The sequence below is a fragment of the Coffea arabica genome, chromosome 3c, assembly GCF_036785885.1.
Source record: "Coffea arabica cultivar ET-39 chromosome 3c, Coffea Arabica ET-39 HiFi, whole genome shotgun sequence".
In the NCBI taxonomy this organism is placed as follows: Eukaryota; Viridiplantae; Streptophyta; class Magnoliopsida; order Gentianales; family Rubiaceae; genus Coffea; species Coffea arabica.
The window spans coordinates 12,630,811-12,652,192 of record NC_092314.1 but is presented as its reverse complement, the minus strand read 5'-3'; the positions used below and the strand labels follow the sequence as shown (position 1 = coordinate 12,652,192).

The 21,382-nt window shown below is 36.2% G+C and overlaps 3 protein-coding genes across 6 annotated transcripts; all 3 read right to left on the bottom strand.

Moving 5' to 3' along the window:
* Positions 1 to 901: 901 nt before the first annotated feature.
* On the bottom strand, positions 902 to 5,758 carry LOC113735589 (protein HYPER-SENSITIVITY-RELATED 4-like). The gene is made up of 3 exons (XM_027262582.2): positions 5,680 to 5,758; positions 4,763 to 5,295; positions 902 to 1,756 (listed from the first exon to the last, which is right to left on the bottom strand). The coding sequence occupies exons 1-3, from the start codon at positions 5,756 to 5,758 to the stop codon at positions 1,118 to 1,120; spliced, it is 1,251 nt and encodes a 416-aa protein (XP_027118383.2). The 3' UTR covers positions 902 to 1,117.
* Positions 5,759 to 10,201: 4,443 nt separating this feature from the next.
* LOC140037636 (putative late blight resistance protein homolog R1A-3) lies at positions 10,202 to 14,528 on the bottom strand. Of its 4 annotated transcripts, none has more exons than XM_072082265.1 (3): positions 12,602 to 14,527; positions 10,522 to 12,456; positions 10,202 to 10,318 (listed from the first exon to the last, which is right to left on the bottom strand). In XM_072082265.1, exons 1-2 carry the CDS (start codon positions 14,197 to 14,199, stop codon positions 10,557 to 10,559), a joined length of 3,498 nt encoding a protein of 1,165 aa, XP_071938366.1. In that variant the 5' UTR covers positions 14,200 to 14,527; the 3' UTR covers positions 10,202 to 10,318; positions 10,522 to 10,556. The 4 variants fall into 4 exon arrangements, with proteins under 4 accessions (XP_071938366.1, XP_071938367.1, XP_071938365.1 ...); XM_072082266.1 differs by having other exon boundaries at positions 10,202 to 12,456; positions 12,602 to 13,781; positions 13,993 to 14,132; XM_072082267.1 differs by lacking the exon at positions 10,202 to 10,318 and having other exon boundaries at positions 11,086 to 11,299; positions 11,410 to 12,456; positions 12,602 to 14,528.
* Positions 14,529 to 17,904: 3,376 nt separating this feature from the next.
* Positions 17,905 to 21,140, bottom strand: LOC140004376 (uncharacterized). The gene has a single exon (XM_072082263.1). The coding sequence runs from the start codon at positions 20,882 to 20,884 to the stop codon at positions 18,251 to 18,253; it is 2,634 nt and encodes an 877-aa protein (XP_071938364.1). The 5' UTR covers positions 20,885 to 21,140; the 3' UTR covers positions 17,905 to 18,250.
* Positions 21,141 to 21,382: the final 242 nt, after the last annotated feature.

The window sequence follows — 21,382 nt, the reverse complement described above, 5'->3', positions numbered from 1 at the left end:
CATATGTTGTAAAATCTTTTTTGAGTTCACTAGGCTAATGTAGCAAAGTAAATTCCTTATTTTCTCTAAAAGCGAAATATATTTTCAACTTTCTCTTAATATCTACATTCAAATACTTACAATTGAGTTAATTAAGGTACTCGACAATTACTAGTATGAAACAAGATGAAAGTTAGTGCTTTATGTCAATAAACGAGTTGAAATATATAAAAATCATGTATCAACTCTCAAACTTTATTCTAAGCGCAAAGGATAAAGAGCACATTGATGGATAGAGCACGAGTAAAAATTGCAATTTTTAGTCCTATATATGCTTGGCTAGTCTTACTATAGCCTAGCATGTTTGACTTTAGATAATATTTTCTTCCTTAAGAATTGCATACTTCTCATTTAGATCTTCAATTCTTAATTTTTTTTTGACATATTTGATCCTTTTTATTTCTAACATTATACTCTTGAAAGGCATCTTGGATGCTGGAGAGTGGACTTGAAGTGCAAATTTCATAAAGATCATAGACCGAATTTAAAAAATTAAAAGGTAAAGGACTAAAGTTAAATTATTTATACCTTAAGGAATCATGTATGGTAAAGATGCAATATGGGGAACTAATAATGAAATTATTTTATCATACGAGGAACCAAGACTGGTTCTTCCTACATTTTCTTTAATCTGTGCTTTGCCCCATATGTGGTAGACGAATCACATCATAGTTTTCTGCCTCTAGAGAATTTGAAATCTATCATAATGTGGCTTGTTATATAATGAGAATTTTAGCGTACCAAGTATTCTAGAAGTTTAGTGTATCAAATGCTCTTGAAAGAGTTGAAAAAGTTGCAATATACGAAATAGTTATGTTCGGATTTCAATTTTTTTTTTTGGAGTTTTTTCTTGAAAAATATATTATAGCAATTTGATGTATGTATTAAAAAAATAATCGAAAATGTGTCCGCAAAAAACATGAAAATATTTTCTTAGAAAGCCGCAATCCAAACAAAGGTAGTTTAGCACCAGAAGACATGATGAGCTTGGTTTCGCACCAGGGGACATGATCTGCGAATTTTGTTATCCTCCTCAGCTCCGATGCTCCCGCATTTATGCCCACCTTTCCCTTCAAATTCAGGTCAGGGAGAGTTTCTCAGCAGAAGATCCTGAGTCTATTTTCAGTACTTGAGTCTCCTTTTTCTCCAGAAGCAATTGAATCAAGCCTCTCAAAATAATACCAGCCTCATCCTTCTTGATCACTTGAACTTCATCAAGAGACACTTTATTCATCTTTACCAGGTCTTTGATTGCTTCAAGGCTGATTACGTTTGTCTCTCCCTCATTTCCACCTTCTTCCTCAAGCTCAAGGGGAACTGCAGCTTCAGGTGCTTGTTGATTACTTTTATGATTTTCAAATTCGACATTTTTCTTTTTTTCCTCAAGGAACTCAATCAGGCCTTCTAGTGCAGTTTCAGGCTCACCATTCTTCAATAACTGCTCCCCTACTTCTGCAGGAGTCACCTTTGTGACTTTCATCAGCTGCTCAACAACCAAGAAGAGTGGATGATCTGTGATTCCAAGGTAATTGGAAGCAAGCAATTTGAAACCGCACGGGGTGCAATACGACATGTAAATGTGCACATCCATACGACCAGGGCGCAATAAAGCTGGATCTAGCTTATCTTTATGATTAGTTGTAAACACTATGATGCGCTCATCCCCACAGCTCGACCATAGTCCATCAATGAAGTTCAGCAATCCAGACAAGGTAACCTGGAAAGGTGGTGAGTTAGAAAAGATTTTAATTAGTGCTGACAATCTAATTTCTCCATGGATGTGATAAATATATGCAACTCAGGGAGAGATGACTGCAATTACTGGATTCATAGTGAAAATGGAACCTATACTGTCAAATCAGGCTACAAGGAACTGTGCAAAGGGTTAACTGATCAAGAGTAGAGAAGAGGAGCTGAGGGAGGAACCAGCTTAGCTAAATCCAGCAGGAAAACCTGGAAGGTACTGTGGAAGCTGGACATCAAGTGCAAGCTAAAACACTTTATTTGGAGGTGTATCAATGGAGCATTTACCAGTCAATGGACTAATACATTGAAGAACTCAGACTGGTGATCGAATCTGTAAAGGATGCGGAGAGCAAGAGGAATCTATTGAGCATGTACTCTTCCATTGTAGAAAAGCTCAAGAGGTATGGAAAATGTCACCAATACAATGGGATGGAGTAGCAGAGCATACATGGAACTTTTTAGCTTGGTGAAATGCTGTTATGGGACCAACAAGCAGGATAAATGGCATGCACCATATAGAGCTGACAGCCAATATACTCTGGCAAATCTGGAAAAATAGAAATGATTGGAAGTTTAATGCCAAACAAAGACATCCAATGAAAGCTGTTCAAAAGGCACAACAGGAATGGCAGGAGCAAGTAACAGTCAGAAGAAAGAATGAGAGAATGAGCTCTGCTGATATTAGTGGAGCCAGGGAAGAACCAGTAGCAGTAGAAGAGGGGAGTGCAGATATTCAAATCCGAGTAACAACTCAAGTGCAGAAAGATTCAAGCAGAGTTGGGATGGGGGTCATTGCAACTAACAGCAATAACCAGGTGGTGATAGCTTGGGCACTTAATGATAGAAGCTCAGGAAGTCAACTACAGGTTACTGCTAAAGCTGTTAAACTGGTCATCATCAAGGCCAAAAAACAGCAGTGGCAGGAAATTAAAGTACATATCCCCATCATCCAATTGCTGAAGGAGATAACATCAAGGAAAACCAGGGACACAAGAATGGCAACATTAATCGATGATATCAACAATCTGAGGTCTTTATTCCTGAAATGCTCCTTTTGTTTGGATAGGAGTATAGATCATAGATGTAAATTGATTAGTGATTATGCTTTAGGGATCTTTCAAGATGAGGAATGGATTAATTCTCAGTGTACTTAGCACTTTTGTATAGCATCACTTGAGCATTTGCTCATATAAGTGTACATCTTTTGTCCATCAATACAAATTATATCGTCGCTGAAAAAAAAAAGTAATAAATATATGCAAGTATCTAGGTCAGAGCCCAGGAGACTGACAAGGAATTCTGTGAATCTCCAGCCCTTGGTACTTCACTAACGAGAAATGGCAACTGGCATTTGGGTACCTGGCTAGGAGTCTGACAGGTGCCGAACCTGTGCAATAATAAATACCTACTCGAGAAAAATACAGATTTTGTATATAGCGGTGAGTAGGGTCGAATCCACAGGGACTGGGGATAATTCGTTTCTTCTAGAGTTCAAAGTATGGGGGGGGGTTTTGGATTAAATGCTAACTAAATAAATTAACTGCAGGAAATAATTAATTCCAAGAAATAATTAAGGGGAAACTCTAGCCAAGGGTACACTTCAGAAATGGTTCATGTACTGATCATTGATACAGAAATAATTCCAACATTTAGTAATAGATTAGTTATAGTTGTCATGCACGCGATAAACAACCAACCCTTCCTTAATTTCTCGATAGCTAAGGTACGACCGTTAGCTATTTCTCTAACCCAAAAACAACCCTAGGTACGACCGTAGGATTTAATTTCTAGATTGCATTAATAATTAGAAAGGCCCAATCCTAACCAACAAACACGCTACGAGGGTTTGTTTAGACTAGATCATATGCTCCCCTGACATAAACCCAATTACGCCAGTTGCTACTAAGATAGAGATAACGAACAATTACGGATTCAATTACCTCTATTTAGCAAAATAGCCTATATGAATAATTAATTATTGCGCACTAATCAATCATACATAAGGACTATAACAATTAAAAACAAGAAACACATAAATACCAATAAATGAGGAAGCGATTAAAATAATTTCGATCTCACAGTAATTGTTGAACCAAATCTTCAGTTGTTCCCTTCACTAGAATTGAGAAGCTAGTTCTCCATTAATGGAGAACCAGTTGTGCAAGAAAATAAAACAATCGGAGCTTTCTAATGTTCTTCGATGGGAAAAAGAAACTAAAAAAACTAAGCTCTAACTATCGGTCCCGAAAACTTCTGCACGTTCGTCCTTTTAAAGCCAAAGGGAAATGACTTCCTGCTATCCAGTGGTCCCCGCCGACTAAGGAGTCCAAAAGCCAAAGAATTGAGGCTCTGCCGAAATTCCTCCTTGTTTAGTTTCCTATTGCTAGTCAAAGACTCCCATCAGCACAAAGAAAAGGAATTCGTTTTCTTCTTCTCCTTGTGGGCCATCAACCGAAAAAGGCTTCCTTGTAGCACCATATGGGGCCCAACTGTTTGAAGTCTCAATTGTATAGTGAAAAGTCCCTCATTTGTTGTAGTTTTCTGTTCCACTTCCTGAAATTGAGTCCAATACCAAATATAAGTAAATATTAATAATTAAAACGATATTTGGCAAGGATAAAGGGGAAAATTACCAATAAAATAACCAACAATTAACACCCTATCAGAGTCTAAGACATACCGTTGTAGATGGAACTTGTTTAGACATTCAATTTAATCGCCTTAAACCGTGATTATCACTTTCTGCCAACTTGTATGATAACATATATGCTTGATAAAGTCTTCTGGTATATGGTATTTGCAAAGCACTCTAGTTTGTCTTTGTGTCAAGAGTTCATCAAGCAATTTCAGCTCACGCAAAGGAGAGAGTCATGCAATGGGCAAAACTGAAACAATATGTATACCCTCGTAATAAAGCACACTGCAAGATTTAATGCTATGTTACTCCAAAGCAACACAAATCACGTTGGAAACTTACCCTGTTTTCTTGACCATATTGGTGAGGGTGCATAGGTGCCCTTGATGCTTTTGGCCGGTTGTTCGTGAGCTCAATCGAGCAATCAATGTCCTCCACGACGAGTATCGACTGATTAGCTGTTGAAATCAGATCCCTTCTCAGATCAGAGTTGGTCCTGATATCAGTGAGCTCCAAGTCATAGATATCAAATTTTAAATAATTGGCAATGGCTGCAATCAAACTTGATTTCCCTGTTCCTGGTGGCCCAAACAGCAAATACCCTCTTTTCCATGCCTTCCCAACTTTCCTATAAAGCTCTTTCCTTCGGACAAAGTTCTCAAGATCATTGATAATCATCTTTTTATCATCTGTATCCATCGCCAACGTGTCAAATGTGGCTGGATGATCAAGATTAACTGATTGCCACGGATTACCCCTATGTCCCATCATCCGATCATTTCCCAACATAAACAATTTCAGTGTCTTCTTTTCAACTTCAACAGCCTTGGATCTTTCCAAAACATAAGGCAAGTACTCACCAATAATGCAATTTCCTAACCAATAGTTACAATTTCAGAGGAAGTGACTGGGGAAGGATCTTACTAAACAAAGAGGAATATGAAATTATAATCAGAACATTGTAGAGTTGGAGAAAAAATCGCATGGCTAAAATGTAGTCATGATTGGAGTTACTTCACCATTCCACGACTTCAAAATTACAGCTTATACTTTCTGTACCTAGACCTCTTTGTCCCAATATCAACTTTGTCTCTCTTTGTTCTTCTTTCTTCCCTATTGCATTCTCTCTAGCAAAGTTATTAAACCCAACCCGACTAGACGATTGAATTGGTCAACTCAGTGACCCGACCATGGGACTGGGATGGCAGACTAGACCCACCAGATAAGGGCAGCAGCCATTTGGACCCAGTGAAACCTACTGGTAAATTGGGAGACTGGGAACTCGGCTGGTTTGAGCAAACATCCCGCAATGACTTCTTTAAGCCAAACTTTTATCATTCAATAGAGAATCATATCACTTTCCATCTTTTTGCTCTTTATTTCAAACTTTTCGATTGATTTCTTATAGTTCACAAACATACTTCTGGTATTCTACAGCTTCTAGCTATCCAATATAAAACCAAAAGGACAACAACAACAAACTTACATTTGGAACAAGTACATTTTGATTTAGAAATTTGACTATGTAACTTCTTACAAGTTGGAATTATCAAAATAGTTGGCTTTTATCTTTCAAAATCTTAATGATTTGAATGTTAACAACTGAATTATATTGTTGTACTATTTTATGGAAACCAACAATTTAACCAGTGATCCATCAGGTTGAAAAATTAACCCGCTGACCAAGGTTTGTAAAATCGGGATCCTACATAGGATCGATTTTAGTTTCACAGAATCGGATCGTAGGATCGTAAGATCCTACCAAAAGGTCCTAATTGCAATTAAAGGTTGCAATTCTTTGATAAATTACAAATATACCACAAATATTTTCATTTACTTGCAAAATGGAGCTTCGTATTTCACAAAATTACAAAAAAATTGTAGGATCGTACGATCCTACCGATCCTGCTATGATTCTATGCGATCCTACAGAGATTAATATGATTTGCGACTCTGAATACGATCCGGATCGTACGATCGTACGATCCGGATCGCGATTTTGACAACTATGCCGCTGACCAGCCCCATGCCTGGTTGATCGTTGGATTAATTTTTTTACCATTTCTAAATTGACTAGTCTCACTGTGTTTCCTTTCCTCAAGTCAAAGTTGACTAAGTTTAAGTGATTTGCTTTTGCCTTTCTTTGGGTCACCCAAATGGGATGGACCCAAGCCCAACAATCTCCCCCTTCAGCTTGTACGAGGGCACCACCAATCTTGCTCCCCATCTGTAAAACAAGAACTTCCCCCTTACTCAACATTTCAGCACCATCAACTATATGTGCGTTTTCAAGTGACAAAAGCTTGGATCCATCTCACTTGAGTGGCCCAAAGAAAAATAAAAGTTCATCAACTTTGACTTCAGCAAAGGAAGGCCAGGTGAGACTAATCACTTCAGAGAAAGCATAAGTAGTGTGAGCACAAAAAGAATGAAGAGAGAAAATTGAAATTGGCATAAGAGCTCCAGAGATAAAGTAAAGCAGCAACTTTGAATCCATGATCCAATGTTGAAACAAAGACCATTGAAATGAGATTTTAGTCACATAATCCTCTCATCAAACTCTACACATGTAACCATTCCAAGCTTCAGATTCCTCTTTATTGGTTAACATCCTTCCAAACCCTCTTCTTTTGAAGTTGTACTTTTTGGAAGAGAAATTGTAGTAGGTCCATGATGTTAATGTTTTTGTCATCTAATTGTCCCAGATAGACCTTTGTATCATGTTATTTTCAATGTGGAGAACTTTTAGCTAGCCTAGGTCCAATGATTTTTCCCAGAATGGGTTTTCCATAGGTTCTCTCAAACTCTTGATATGATGATACCTCAAATTTGACAATGGAGTTCTGTTTAAGAAATGCTTTCTGTGATTCATCAAATGCCATATGAATCTTTAGGAGTTCATGCTATCTCATTATCTCTTTTCTCGATAGTTATCTATCTATTGCATTAGACAGCTAAAAGGCAAATACGCATATCCTATTTAAAGTATCGGCTCTTTACAGATATTTTATTTTCAAATATTTAATTTATGATAAATATATTAACATTTGTAATTAAAAATTAAAAAGTGTTAAAGTAATATTCTTGCAAAAAAAATCAGTAGGTTATCTATTTAATATAAATTAAATATTTTTTAAAAAATAAATGGCCTCATAAACTATTAATCTTTTATGACTTTCATTCATTACATGAGTAAAGTATTGGCTCTTTATGGATATTTTATCCTGAATCATTTAATTTATGCTAAATACATAAATATTTATAACTAAAATTGAAAAAGTGTTATATTAATATTTCTACGAAAGAAAAACTGGTAGGTTTTGTGTTTAACAAAAATTAAATATTTGAGAGTAAATACAAATCTGTATTTGAGAATAAATATTTGTGATAAAGTAAATGTTTGAAAGTAAAATACATGTAAAGAGCTGGTACTTTAAATAGGTAATACGTATTTGCCTATAAACTACGCTCGTTAAAGTTTATTAATTGTTAATTAATTTGTAATACTTTGTCATTCATTGGACATGTGGCACAAATGACAAATCAGGTACAAAATTCTAATTTCACTCTCTAAAATAATATTTTAATCATTTGGACTAAATTTATAAAGGATTAGTAACCTCAGGGGAGGTCAGTGTAATTGTTCAAATCACAGGGAAGGTAAGTGTAAATGTCAGAAATCTCAGGGGAGGTTTCTGAAATTATCCCTATTTTCAATGTGGAGAACTTTTAGCCTCTGTTTTGAAACTCGGACCGGGCCGGCCGGTCGAACCGGGAACCGGCCAGGTAGCCGGTCCGAGTCTTATTAAAAAACCGGAAATTTAAAACCCGGTCAAAGTCGGTCAAAAACCGGGTTTGACCGGGTTTGACCGGGAAAAAACCGGTTTTTCCGGTTCAACAGTAATTTTTTAAAAAAAAATTCAAACTTTATAATATTATGTTTTGACCCCCTAAATTGTTAAAACTTATCTATATACCTCAAATATTTGATACTTTATAAATATTGTCCTAAAATTTGATGTTATTTTTCAATTAAACTCATAATTTTAATTCTAAACTTGTTAATATTTATTAAATAATATAAATTGCTACTTAATTGTTCTAATTTCTTTATATTTTCTTGTTAAATATATTTGAAACATCAAATATATATGAATATACCTTTATTAATATCAATATATTATTAGATATTATAAATATAATATTTTAATTTTTAAATAATTTTTATTTATGACGTCATCCGGTTCAACCCCTATCGACCCCCGGTCGAACCCATTGACCCCTGACCCCTGACCTTGGCCGAGTCGCTATCCGGTCCGGTTCTGAAAACATAGCTTTTAGCTAGCCTAGGTCCAATGATTTTTCCTAGAATGGGTTTTCCATAGGTTCTCTCAAACTCTTGATATGATGATACCTCAAATTTGACAATGGAGTTCTGTTTAAGAGATGCTTTCTGTGATTCATCAAATGCCATATGAATCTTTAGGAGTTCATGCTATCTCATTATCTCTTTTCTCGATAGTTATCTGCTTACAAACCATCCTCCATTTTAGCTGGATGCCGTTAAATTGTTGGGTGAGCTCTTCATTGCTTTCCATGTAAACGTTGATTTTCTTTTCTTTTTGAGGTAACGTGGCTCGAAGCCTTTTGGTGGGAGTGAGCGGGACTTGGTTAATCTCTAGTTGATTCTCTCTATTTTATGCAGTATTCATTTAGATGTATGACACATATCTTCATTTATTAACAAGAGTTAGAATTAGTCAAATTTAAATTGACCATGTCCTTTCCTAGTAATTGAAGACATGTATCATACATCTAAACGTGCATTATACGAAATAAAGGGAGAATTCATTAGAGAGGACCCAAATCCATCTAAAGTGATGTCAGCAAATTCTATCATATTTTGTATTGTAGATTCACAATTAGTTGAGAAGGGCCAATCTGACATCGTCTTACAAATTTGTTCATTTTTTGTTAGGTAAGACTTGCACCTTCCGCGTGTCCTAGTTTTTGCCAATCATTTCATTGTTGTTACTTGTTACCCTTACTTTCTCATTTGGTTAAAGTTAACTAAGTCTTAGCCAGCATGCATGATGAAAGTGGGGCATGACTTGAAAAGATTATTAACTGACAGTTAATATCCCTAACCTATAAAAGACTAATTGAGACCTGATTTGCATCGACCCATTGTGCAATTGTGAAATTTATACTCGTTTTATCTCCAATTTGAATATTTTATCCCTAGCTCTATAAATCATCCAAAACATATGGTGTGGAATTCAAAAATGGAAAATTAAATATTCATACAAACATATCACATTCAAAGCTCTTTGAAGAATCAATTATTTTGCTAATGCCCTTTCGAGCAATTAGCTCAAGCAGCAGAAAAACCAAGTTGCAGACATCCTTCTTAAAGGAACTCAAGTCCCATACTTCATTCTTTGCAAAAATTCTCCAACTTGAAGAAGTAAAATGTGATTCTGAAAATTAAGCAAATCTCGAAGTTTGAGCATACATCTTCAACCAATTCTATCCTGAAAAATTAGCCACGTAATGCCTTTTGCAATCCCCATTGCAATTTTTACCGTAAACCTGTTTTGAGCAGAAAGGAAATGATCATATTGGGCTATCATATTCTTCCAAGAATCATGAGCTCAAACATAAATTGTCAATCCAAAATGATGGAGTTTGAACCTCAAATACAAAAAAAAAAAAAAAAAAAAAAAAAAAAAAAAAAAGATAACAAAGTTCCTTGACGGCAAAATGAAATTACACAAAATAGGCCAACAGCAAAATATCTGAATAATCTCATTGATTGTTTCCACCATATCTTCACAAGAAAAGTATCAAAGAAAGTCAGACCGCACAGACGACCAATTACAATCCTCCTAGCACTCCCTGATGATATCATTAAGAAAAAAAAAATAGAGCAATAATTAGTTGTTTGCTCGTCAATTTCAATGTGCTCGTGCATGCATTACAGGCAACTACTGAAGTACAAAAAAACTACCAAATGGTAAATATAAATTAAACTTGTTTAAAAATGAAAAGCATGATTATTTCTACAAGCCAATTGATGGTGATGACAAACAAAAAAATACCAGATATTGCACCAGCTGACAAAAAATATTACTCTTCAGTCTTCAATGATGATGATCTTCAGATTCCCATTTCCATAATTATATTCCTGTGCTTCTTCAATTTCCCGTACTAAAGATTTGACGCCATCTGTGCAATAACTCACCTTAATCCTTTCAAGAGTAGATATACGCCCTAAACAAGCAGGCATCATTTCCAATTCAGAAATTTTGTCGAGTTTTAATTGCTGAAGGCACGGGAAGTAATCATCACTGTCAGGGTCTGCCTCTATCCACTCTTCAACTTTTGTAGAGTCCAAAGTCAAGACCCTGAGTTTAGGGAATCCTCCTTCCATCAGCTCCCATCTTTGGCCGACCATTGCCCGGTCTCTTAATTTGAGGACTTCAAGGTTGGGTAGTAGTTCAATCAATGACATTTTACTACAGGGAAGGCCCAAAGCTTCAAGACTCAACTTCTTCAAATTCACGGGAAAGGAAAGCTCAACATGTTCCCGTGAACCTGAGGAGTAATTGCCCAGCCAGGTGAGTGATTCTAGGCATTCTAGTCGACTCATGTTCAACACTCCATTTCCAGTCTGACAATCGGAAATTTTAAGTCGGCGAACGTTGGGAATCCTTCTCAATAAGTTCTCTCCCTCTTCATAAAGACGCAAACAAGAGAGTGTGTCTAAATTGGGTAAAGTGGAGAGGTTTTCAATACCGTTGTCGTTGGAAGAAAGACCAATAACGACGCCAGCGCACAAACATACATGCCTCAACTTCTTCATGTTCCAGATGCTATCTGGCAATGAAACAATCTCATCAGAATTAAGAAAGAAGGTTTCCAAATGTGAGAGCTTGGCTATAGATGGTGGAATGAATTTCATGCACTCTGCTTCAAGGGCTAAGTACCTCAAACAAAGAAGTGATTCGACTTCAGCTGGAAGCTCCTTCAACATTAGGTCAATGCCCTCTAAATGCAGAACGTTAAGATGTTTGTAGATGCAAAAAAGGAAGGAGATATTAAACAAATTAAACGTATTATCTCCTGGAGTAGCATCAAAGAATAGCAGACTGGATAAATGCGGACAAAATAGCCTTGACTTTATAAAATCTTCTCCACTGGAGTAAATGGACAACCGAGGTAAGTTGGGAGGCTCATTAAAGGTAGAAAGCTCATTATATCCTCGCAGGACCTGAAGGAAATTCTTTTCTTTCGCCTCGCCCTTACAGAACTCAAATATCAAATCGTGAATGTAACAAGTTTTGACTCCACCAATGGATCTGCTTTTACTTACCATAACCAGGTTTCGGCCAATTAGGTCCATCAAATATTCTTCTGCAGTATCCTCTGATCTCTTTCCTTCAATTATTTCCACAAACCCTTCTGCAATCCATAGACGCATCAAACTCTTGGCATGAATTTTTTCATCTTCTCGAAATGCAGCAAAAGACAGCAAGCATGCCTTCAAGTGATATGGTAGATGCTCATAACTGAGCTCCAAGAACTTCTTCCACTGGTCTGTACCAGACACCGTGGTTGAAGTAAAACTTTCAGCAAACTTTTTCCAAACCAAAATATCATGCTCTATAGTTGCTAGAATTCCAGCTACAACAACAACTGCAAAGGGTAATCCCCAGCACTTTTTGACAATCTCCATTCCCAATTCATGCAATGCTTGAGGACATTCTTCTTCTTCTCCAAACACCTTCTTCTGCAGCAATTCGAAACTTTCTTCCTCACTGAGTGGGTGAAGATAGTGAGGTTCTCCACCATATTGAACCTGTGAAGCTACATTAGAAGATCGACTCGTAAAGATGATTCTACTTCCATTCTTGTCATTGGGGAATGCAGTTCTCAGCTCATTCCATACCTCAATGTCCCAGACATCATCAAAAACAACAAGATACCGATTCTTCAATAGCCTTTGATGGAGCTTTTCAAGCAAGTCATCCATCCTAGAGTGTTTTCCATCAGAGCACAAAATTTGTGTTAACAAGCTTTTCATGTTAAATTCTTGAGAAACAGTGCACCAAAGACGAATGTGGAAGTGACAGGTTACTGAAATATTATTGTAAACTTTTTTGGCTAAAGTTGTCTTACCAAGCCCAGCCATTCCCACAATGGGAACAATTTCCACCTGTTCTGATCCCCATATATCCCCATATAAGTCGTTCAATTACTTTTGCTGCCTCATCATCAAGACCAACCATGATTTCACGAGCTATTGGCATTTTACCTTTTGATAGCATGCGGCTGGAAGTCTGGCTAACTTCTGGTGCTCTTAAGCTATGAGAGGAATTAGGAAGACTCTGTATAGTACTTGAGACACTGAGCTGATCCTCAAAATGCTTGATAAGTGGTTCAATTCCTTGTTCTCCCTTATCATCAAGACCAACCATGACTTCATGGTCCATTGGCATTTTACCTTTTGATAGCATGCGGCTGGAAGTCTGGCTAACTTCTGGTGCTCTTAAGCTATGAGAGGAATTAGGAAGACTCTCTATAGTACTTGAGCCACTGATCTGATCCTTAAAATGCTTGATATTGGCCAGCAGATCACAAAAATCAAGAACCTGGGTGGATCCTGAGAAGCTAACTTCTCCTTCTATCACTCTGCTCAGAGTGGGCGAGAATATTATAATGCCTGCCTCACCAAGGAGAGCTCCAATTTTTTCATTTTGTTCATCCATCATCGCATGATGCTCCCTTAAAATGCTTCTCAAAAACCTCAGTTCTGCATAGAGTGTTTGCATTTCATCTTTCATAGAATCCACAAAGCTAGAGCTGCAGCATAACAACTCCCAGAGACGTCCTATCAGAGAATCGTTGAAGTTGTTCAATATCCGCTCATCCATCACTGCTGTATGTAATGATGCTGAGGAGTTTGAAGCTGCAAGTACTTCCTTATAAATCTCGTAGACATGAAAATCAACCGCTCTCATGCTGAGGAGTTTGAAGCTGCAAGTTCTTCTGGAGTAGAACCCAGGATTTTTATTTTCGTCATCATCATCCCAAAAAGAACACATGTAAGAGAGGCGTGCTGCGGTCAAAGCCACCACTTCAAAGTGAGCCAATAGCAAGGCAGGAATATCTGCGGTTCCTCGCATTTTGGCAAAGGGAATGGAGCTTTTCAAGAATGTCAGCTTTGCTTCAAGATCTTGGACTTGAGCACTCAAAGCAGCATAAATGGACGATTTAGTAATTTTCCAATTCAAATCGTCATTTGTCAAATCTGCTAGATTTTGCAGGATGAGGTCTATGAATTCCAACAGTTCATCATCTGTCATACAAGAATTTGATTGAAATGACCTGTTGCTTGCCAAAGTTGCCAAAGCAAAGTAAATTTGGATGATTTCTTGCTTGAATAATATGATCTGTTTCCTAATTTCGCGGAACACTACATATATCTTATCACGGGAAAGAGAGTGAATATCCTCCTCATATTTGTGAAAGGTATCTTCGATACAAGATAGGAAAGATGGAAGACTTACCCTCTTCACAACATTGTCAGATTGCAAGTACAAATCATTGCTTTGGCTCCACTTTCTAGCACACATAAGAAATGTTTGGAGAAATTTCATGTGTTTGATTGCTTCACGAACATCGTAAAGAAGATAAAGGGATATTCCGGAGCTGTTCCGGAGCGACTCTAGATCAAGTAAGACACGATCGATGCTGCAAGTGGAGGCCATCTCCATCTCTTTTGGAGGGATTTTCGTCAGTTTCACTCTCAAATTCTAAGAGAGAAACAAATCTCACTAACTGCAGAGCTAGCAAAGTATTTCTTTCCTGAAAATTGCTTATTTGTTTCTGGTGAGAAGGTGAAGAAGAGTATTGAGACAACCAACCATTCAACTAGGTGGAATTGGCATCAAGGTGGACCCCAGGCAATGATAATCAATTATTCAACTAGGTGGAATTGGAGCTAGGCACCCAAAATCCAAATTTATCTTGAACTAATTACAAATGGAGGAAATTGATAAACAAGATTAGTTTACTCTGTCATCAACATTTTATTAGGGAAATTTGATATTAGGGATCACATAAAAGCCTATGTTTTAAGACAATAACAGCAGTGATTTAAGACTCTTTGATGATTTTATTGTCCAAAGCAAGAGTGGTCCAGACGGAGCAGCCCCCTCTCTATTATACATCTAATTATTGCCTCAATAAAGTAGTGGGTCCGATTTCAAAGAATTATTGGGAATGATTGTATTCCATTCCCACACAATGGCGCCCCTTCTCTTATAGCGCGTCCCTGTTTTAATATGTTTTTTTTTTTTGCTTCAAGCATCCACAGTTTAATATGTTAAACTTTATAATTAGGAAGAACAGAAAACAAAGAGACATCAAAATATAAATGATCCAAGACACGTCACAATATAAATGATCAAAATATAATGAACCTTCAAGCTAGCTCTCTAATTTTCTTCCATTGTTTTCTTTCTTCAGCAAACCACTAAATTTGATCACTTTCTCTTCTAATTATCTCGTTTTAATAATCATGACCATTGATCTTGGAGATTAATAACCATGGCCAACAAAGTAAAAAGTATGAGAAAAAAAAAATTGAGGGCTTCTTCAACCCTTGGTATTGTGGAAGCAAAGAATTGGGGATGTCTGCAATTACTAGTGTCAATTATATCATAAAATACTAGTGGAAAAAGCCGGCGCCATGCACGGGAGTTTAGTACCTATAAGTAAAGATAGTTAATAATTATTATTTAGTATTTTGTAGTATAAGAATTGAAGTATGACAATTTTATTATGTGATATTAAACAGAAAAATCATAAATTACATATTGAGTCAAAATATATAATATGCAATAAAATATAATTATAAAATATGATTAATTACTTTGTGTCTAATCTAATAGAATAAAAGATCTACTTATATCTGCTCATGCATTTTGGGAATGTTAAATTTTGTCGTTTAGTTTGAATTTGATCTTGATATGAGGGCAATCTATCTCATTATCTTATCATATAAGTGAGATTTGAAAAATTAGCATACTTGAAGAAATCATTGCTAGTGAAATTTCGGTTCTTACAAGCCAAATTCTTTGATTTATATTGATTCCAAGAACATATCATCATGAAAGTTTCACATTGACAAATCAATCAATTATGATTTATTATATAATTTAGGACATATAGCAAAGCACCTCCTTCTCGATAGGGGTTACAATCACAAAACATCAGTTTTTTATCTAGTTGCAAAGATATACAATAACTAACACGCTAATCTAGATGAATAATTACCTCAAAAAAAGTACTAAAACATCTTAATCCACTCAATTTAAGAAAACAATTAAAAGTAATGAAGTACATACTTTAGATTTGCAGCCAAATAGTTTTAAGTAGATAGTTAAACATATTGGCAAATCAAATGAAGTGAAAAATTGCCTAAATGGAATCATCAAAAAAGTAGCAAATGATTTGAAAATTACCGTAACTAATAGTTAAAACAACAAAAGAAGTAGATGCAATCTATTAATGAAAAAATTTATGATGACAAACTTATTCTAAACCACAAATAACAATTAACAAATGTGATCTCCTCCCTATCAAGTCTATCTAACATGGGCAATTGAATTAAAACACTAAAAAAAGTATTGCACATACAACTTGCAAGATTACAAATTTCTTACAACCAAAAAAGTAGATTAGCTAAAGAAAACAAACCTATTGAGAAAGATGTTGCAAAATGGGAAAGAGTAGTAGCTAATATAGCAACATCTGAATTTAATATACTACATGATTGTAGTGGAACAAAGTTATAGGTAAATGAAATTAATTTGAATAGATAGGGGTTACTATGGTAACGGCCAAGAAACCAAACTTCTCTACTAATCAGCATTAATTGTGCCTTAACATCTATATATCATAAGTTTGCAAATAACTGTTGAGAAAGGCTTTAAGAAATTAAGAGACTTAGATGTTAATACAATTAAATGATTAAAAGGATTTTTATATAATTCCACTAAAACACAAGCTGAATTCAATTGTACAGAATATTTAATTGGATATCGAATATTGTCACATGTTAAACTTATCCATAGCTTTAAATGTCTGAAAGAACATTTAAGTAATTATAAAAAAAACCAAATCAGTTATAATGATTCATATTCAATACTCAAATTACACTTCAAATACTCTCATATTCCCAAAATAGCCCTATCCTTGCGGTTGAAATCTTTGCCCTACAGTCATTCTTATATAGTATAAGGATATGCATTAAAATAATAAATGTAAAACTCTAAAATAATAAATATAAACAGTAAAATGATAACTTGCAAAATTAATAATGTTACCGGAGTGCATTAATGTTACGTACAACGGTCAAAGAAGATGATTGGATTAAAGAAGTGAAAATTTCTACTAATCAGTAGTAGTACTTCTTTTCACAGAAAAAATGCATTCTTGAAACATTTTCTATTGGGGTCATTTCGATAACCAATGTTGTATTACAAACACATTAATTTTGTACTCTGAAAAAAATTCGAAGGATCTCAGCCTCAAATACTTGTCTACTCTTATGCAGGGATTTTCCTCAATGTCACTCTCAAATATTAGTACAGGTAAAGGAGAAACAAATCTCACCCCAGGGCCAACAAGTCTTTCTTCCATCAAATTTACTCTTCTTTCATTTTATTTTATATTATTATTTTTTTGTAGGGTAGTGAAGAAAAGAAATTAGATACTCAATTGTTTAACAAACAAACAGAGTAAGAAACAAAAGATCAGCAAGGCAAAAGAGAAAATGTTGGAATTATCATAAAGTCATCTTGTGTTTAGTAGATTAAAGATGTTTTCATTGACAAGTTTATTATTTTTGGACTATTTCATACTCATATTGGAGTTGAGAAGGACCACTCTGGTATTTTCCATTAGCAAAGGTCCCTGCACCCACACTGAAAAAGCGTAAAAATTTAACCAATTGCTCAATTCAGACTTGTTTTACCCTAATCTTTATAAATTGATTGTTTCTTTGAAAAATTTAAGCATTTTTACTCCATATAGCCACATCCTATTATTACATACATAAATTCTATGAAATAACAATTTTCATTTTTGTTGCTTTGGAAAAAGTAAAATGACATTAGAGGTTTTAGTTTAATGGATTCTTTCAGTTGAATATAAATAAGTACAACTGAGCCAGGCCTTGAAAGCTTGAACTGCCAAAACAAAGTAGTTAATTCTACCGTTTTGCACTCTAATTCTTTCAAAATAGTAGTATGGTTTCACACACTATTCGTGCAAGTTTAGGAATAACATGGAGCTGTATGCTAGCTTCTCTTTTTCCACAATCGGAAATTAATACACACACACTTATAAATTAAACTAAACACACAGGAGCTGTATGCTAGCTTCTCATTAACAGAAGATAAATTATTCGTTCGTACGAGGAAAAGCCTTTGTTTTAGTCGACTTTCATTCACAATAACTGTAGCTTAGGGGATTTGAGACACTTCGATGATTTTACGGTCCAAAGCATGTAGAATAACTAAATTAAAGGTAGGATTAATCCCTACCAAGAATGGTCCAGACGGATCAGTCCCTCTCTATTATAAACGTATAATAGAGAGGAATATAAAGTGGAATATATAAGTTGTATTAGCAGACATATGCGAGTGGTGGGCTCAGTGCATCTGAACCTTTGATGAGTGGTGGGCCGGTTTCATAGAATTATTGGGAATTATTGTATTCCATTTCCACGCAATGGGGTCCCGGCTCCACAGACCAGAATTATAGCCTTGACTTTATAAAATCTTCTCCACTGGAGTAAATGGACAACCGAGGTAAGTTGGGAGGCTCATTAAAGGTAGAAAGCTCATTATATCCTCGCAGGACCTGAAGGAAATTCTTTTCTTTCGCCTCGCTCTTACAGAACTCAAATATCAAATCGTGAATGTAACAAGTTTTGACTCCACCAATGGATCTGCTTTTACTTACCATAACCAGGTTTCGGCCAATTAGGTCCATCAAATATTCTTCTGCAGTATCCTCTGATCTCTTTCCTTCAATTATTTCCACAAACCCTTCTGCAATCCATAGACGCATCAAACTCTTGGCATGAATTTTTTCATCTTCTCGAAATGCAGCAAAAGACAGCAAGCATGCCTTCAAGTGATATGGTAGATGCTCATAACTGAGCTCCAAGAACTTCTTCCACTGGTCTGTACCAGACACCGTGGTTGAAGTAAAACTTTCAGCAAACTTTTTCCAAACCAAAATATCATGCTCTATAGTTGCTAGAATTCCAGCTACAACAACAACTGCAAAGGGTAATCCCCAGCACTTTTTGACAATCTCCATTCCCAATTCATGCAATGCTTGAGGACATTCTTCTTCTTCTCCAAACACCTTCTTCTGCAGCAATTCGAAACTTTCTTCCTCACTGAGTGGGTGAAGATAGTGAGGTTCTCCACCATATTGAACCTGTGAAGCTACATTAGAAGATCGACTCGTAAAGATGATTCTACTTCCATTCTTGTCATTGGGGAATGCAGTTCTCAGCTCATTCCATACCTCAATGTCCCAGACATCATCAAAAACAACAAGATACCGATTCTTCAATAGCCTTTGATGGAGCTTTTCAAGCAAGTCATCCATCCTAGAGTGTTTTCCATCAGAGCACAAAATTTGTGTTAACAAGCTTTTCATGTTAAATTCTTGAGAAACAGTGCACCAAAGACGAATGTGGAAGTGACAGGTTACTGAACTATCATTGTAAACTTTTTTGGCTAAAGTTGTCTTACCAAGCCCAGCCATTCCCACAATGGGAACAATTACCACCTGTTTTGATCCGCTAACAAGTCGTTCAATTACTTTTGCTGCCTCATCATCAAGACCAACCATGATTTCACGAGCTATTGGCATTTTACCTTTTGATAGCATGCGGCTGGAAGTCTGGCTAACTTCTGGTGCTCTTAAGTTATGAGAGGAATTAGGAAGACTCTGTATAGTACTTAAGACACTGAGCTGATCCTCAAAATGCTTGATAAGTGGTTCAATTGCTTTTTCTGCCTCATCATCAAGACCAACCATGACTTCATGGTCTATTGGCATTTTACCTTTTGATAGCATGCGGCTGGAAGTCTGGCTAACTTCTGGTGCTCTTAAGCTATGAGAGGAATTAGGAAGACTCTCTATAGTACTTGAGACACTGATCTGATCCTTAAAATGCTTGATATGGATGTTGGTATTGGCCAGCATATCACAAAAATCAAGAACCTGGGTGGATCCTGAGAAGCTAACTTCTCCTTCTATCACACTGCTCAGAGTGGGCGAGAATATTATAATGCCTGCCTCACCAAGGAGAGCTCCAATTTTTTCATTTTGTTCATCCATCATCTCATGATGCTCCCTTAAAATGCTTCTCAAAAACCTCAGGCCTGCATAGAGTATTCGCATTTGATCTTTCATAGAATCCACAAAGCTAGAGCTGCAGCATAACAACTCCCAGAGACGACTTATCAGAGAATCATTGAAGTTGTTCAATATCCGCTCATCCATCACTGCTGTATGTAATGATGCTGAGGAGTTTGAAGCTGCAAGTACTTCCTTATATATCTCGTAGACATGAAAATCAACCGCTCTGATGCTGAGGAGTTTGAAGCTGCAAGTACTTCTGTACTCGACATTTTTCCAAAAGGACCACATGTAAGAGAGGCGTGCTGCGGTCAAAGCCACCGCTTCAAAGTGAGCCAATAGCAAGGCAGGAATATCTGCGGTTCCTCGCATTTTGGCAAAGGGAATGAAGCTTTTCAAGAATGTCAGCTTTGCTTCAAGATCTTGGACTTGAGCACTCAAAGCAGCAAAAATAGACAATTTAGTAATTTTCCAATTCAAATCGTCATTTGTCAAATCTGCTAGATTTTGGAGGATGAGGTCTATGAATTCCAACAGTTCATCATCTGTCATACAAGAATTTGATTGAAATGACCTGCTGCTTGCCAAAGCAAGGTAAATTTGGATGATTTCTTGCTTGAGTGATGTGATCTTTTTCTCAATTTCGCGGAACACTCCACGAGCAAAATTAGAAACGTGAATAACCCATTGATATTTTTCCGTTTCTAATCTAAGGCAAAGAGACTGAATGTCCGCCTCGGATTTGTGAAAGGTATCTTCGATACAAGATAAGAAAGATGGAAGACTCACCTTCTTCGCAACATTGTCAGATTGCAGGTACAAATGAACAAGGCTCCACTTTCTAGCACACATAAGAAATGTTTTGAGAAATTTCATGTGTTTGATTGCATCACGAACATCCGAAAGAACTCTATCACCGCCACACAAAAGAAAAAAATTGCCTTCGAATCTGTTCAGAATTAACTCTAGACCAAGTAAGACACGATCGACGCTGCAAGTGGAGGCCATCTCGATCTCTTTTGGAGGGATTTTCGTCAGTTTCACTCTCAAATTTTAAGAGAGAAACAAATCTCACTAACTGCAGATCTAGCAAAGTATTTCTTTCCTGAAAACGGCTTATTTGTTGCTGGTGAGAAGGTGAAGAAGAGTATTGAGACAACCAACCATTCAACTAGGTGGAATTGGCATCAAGGTGGACCCCAGGCAATGATAATCAATTATTCAACTAGGCACCCAAAATCCAAATTTATCTTGAACTAAGTACAACTAGTTGACTCTGTCATCGACATTTTATTAGGGAAATTTGATATTAGGGATCACATAAAAGCCTATGTTTTAAGACAATAACAGCAGTGGTTAGGACAATAATATTTGTAAACTCTAAGATAATAAATATAAACAGTAAAATATAACTTGCAAAATTAATGTTAACAATATACAATGGCCAAAGAAAATGATTGGATTAAAGAAGTGAAAATTGCTACAAATTAGTAATAGTACTTCTTT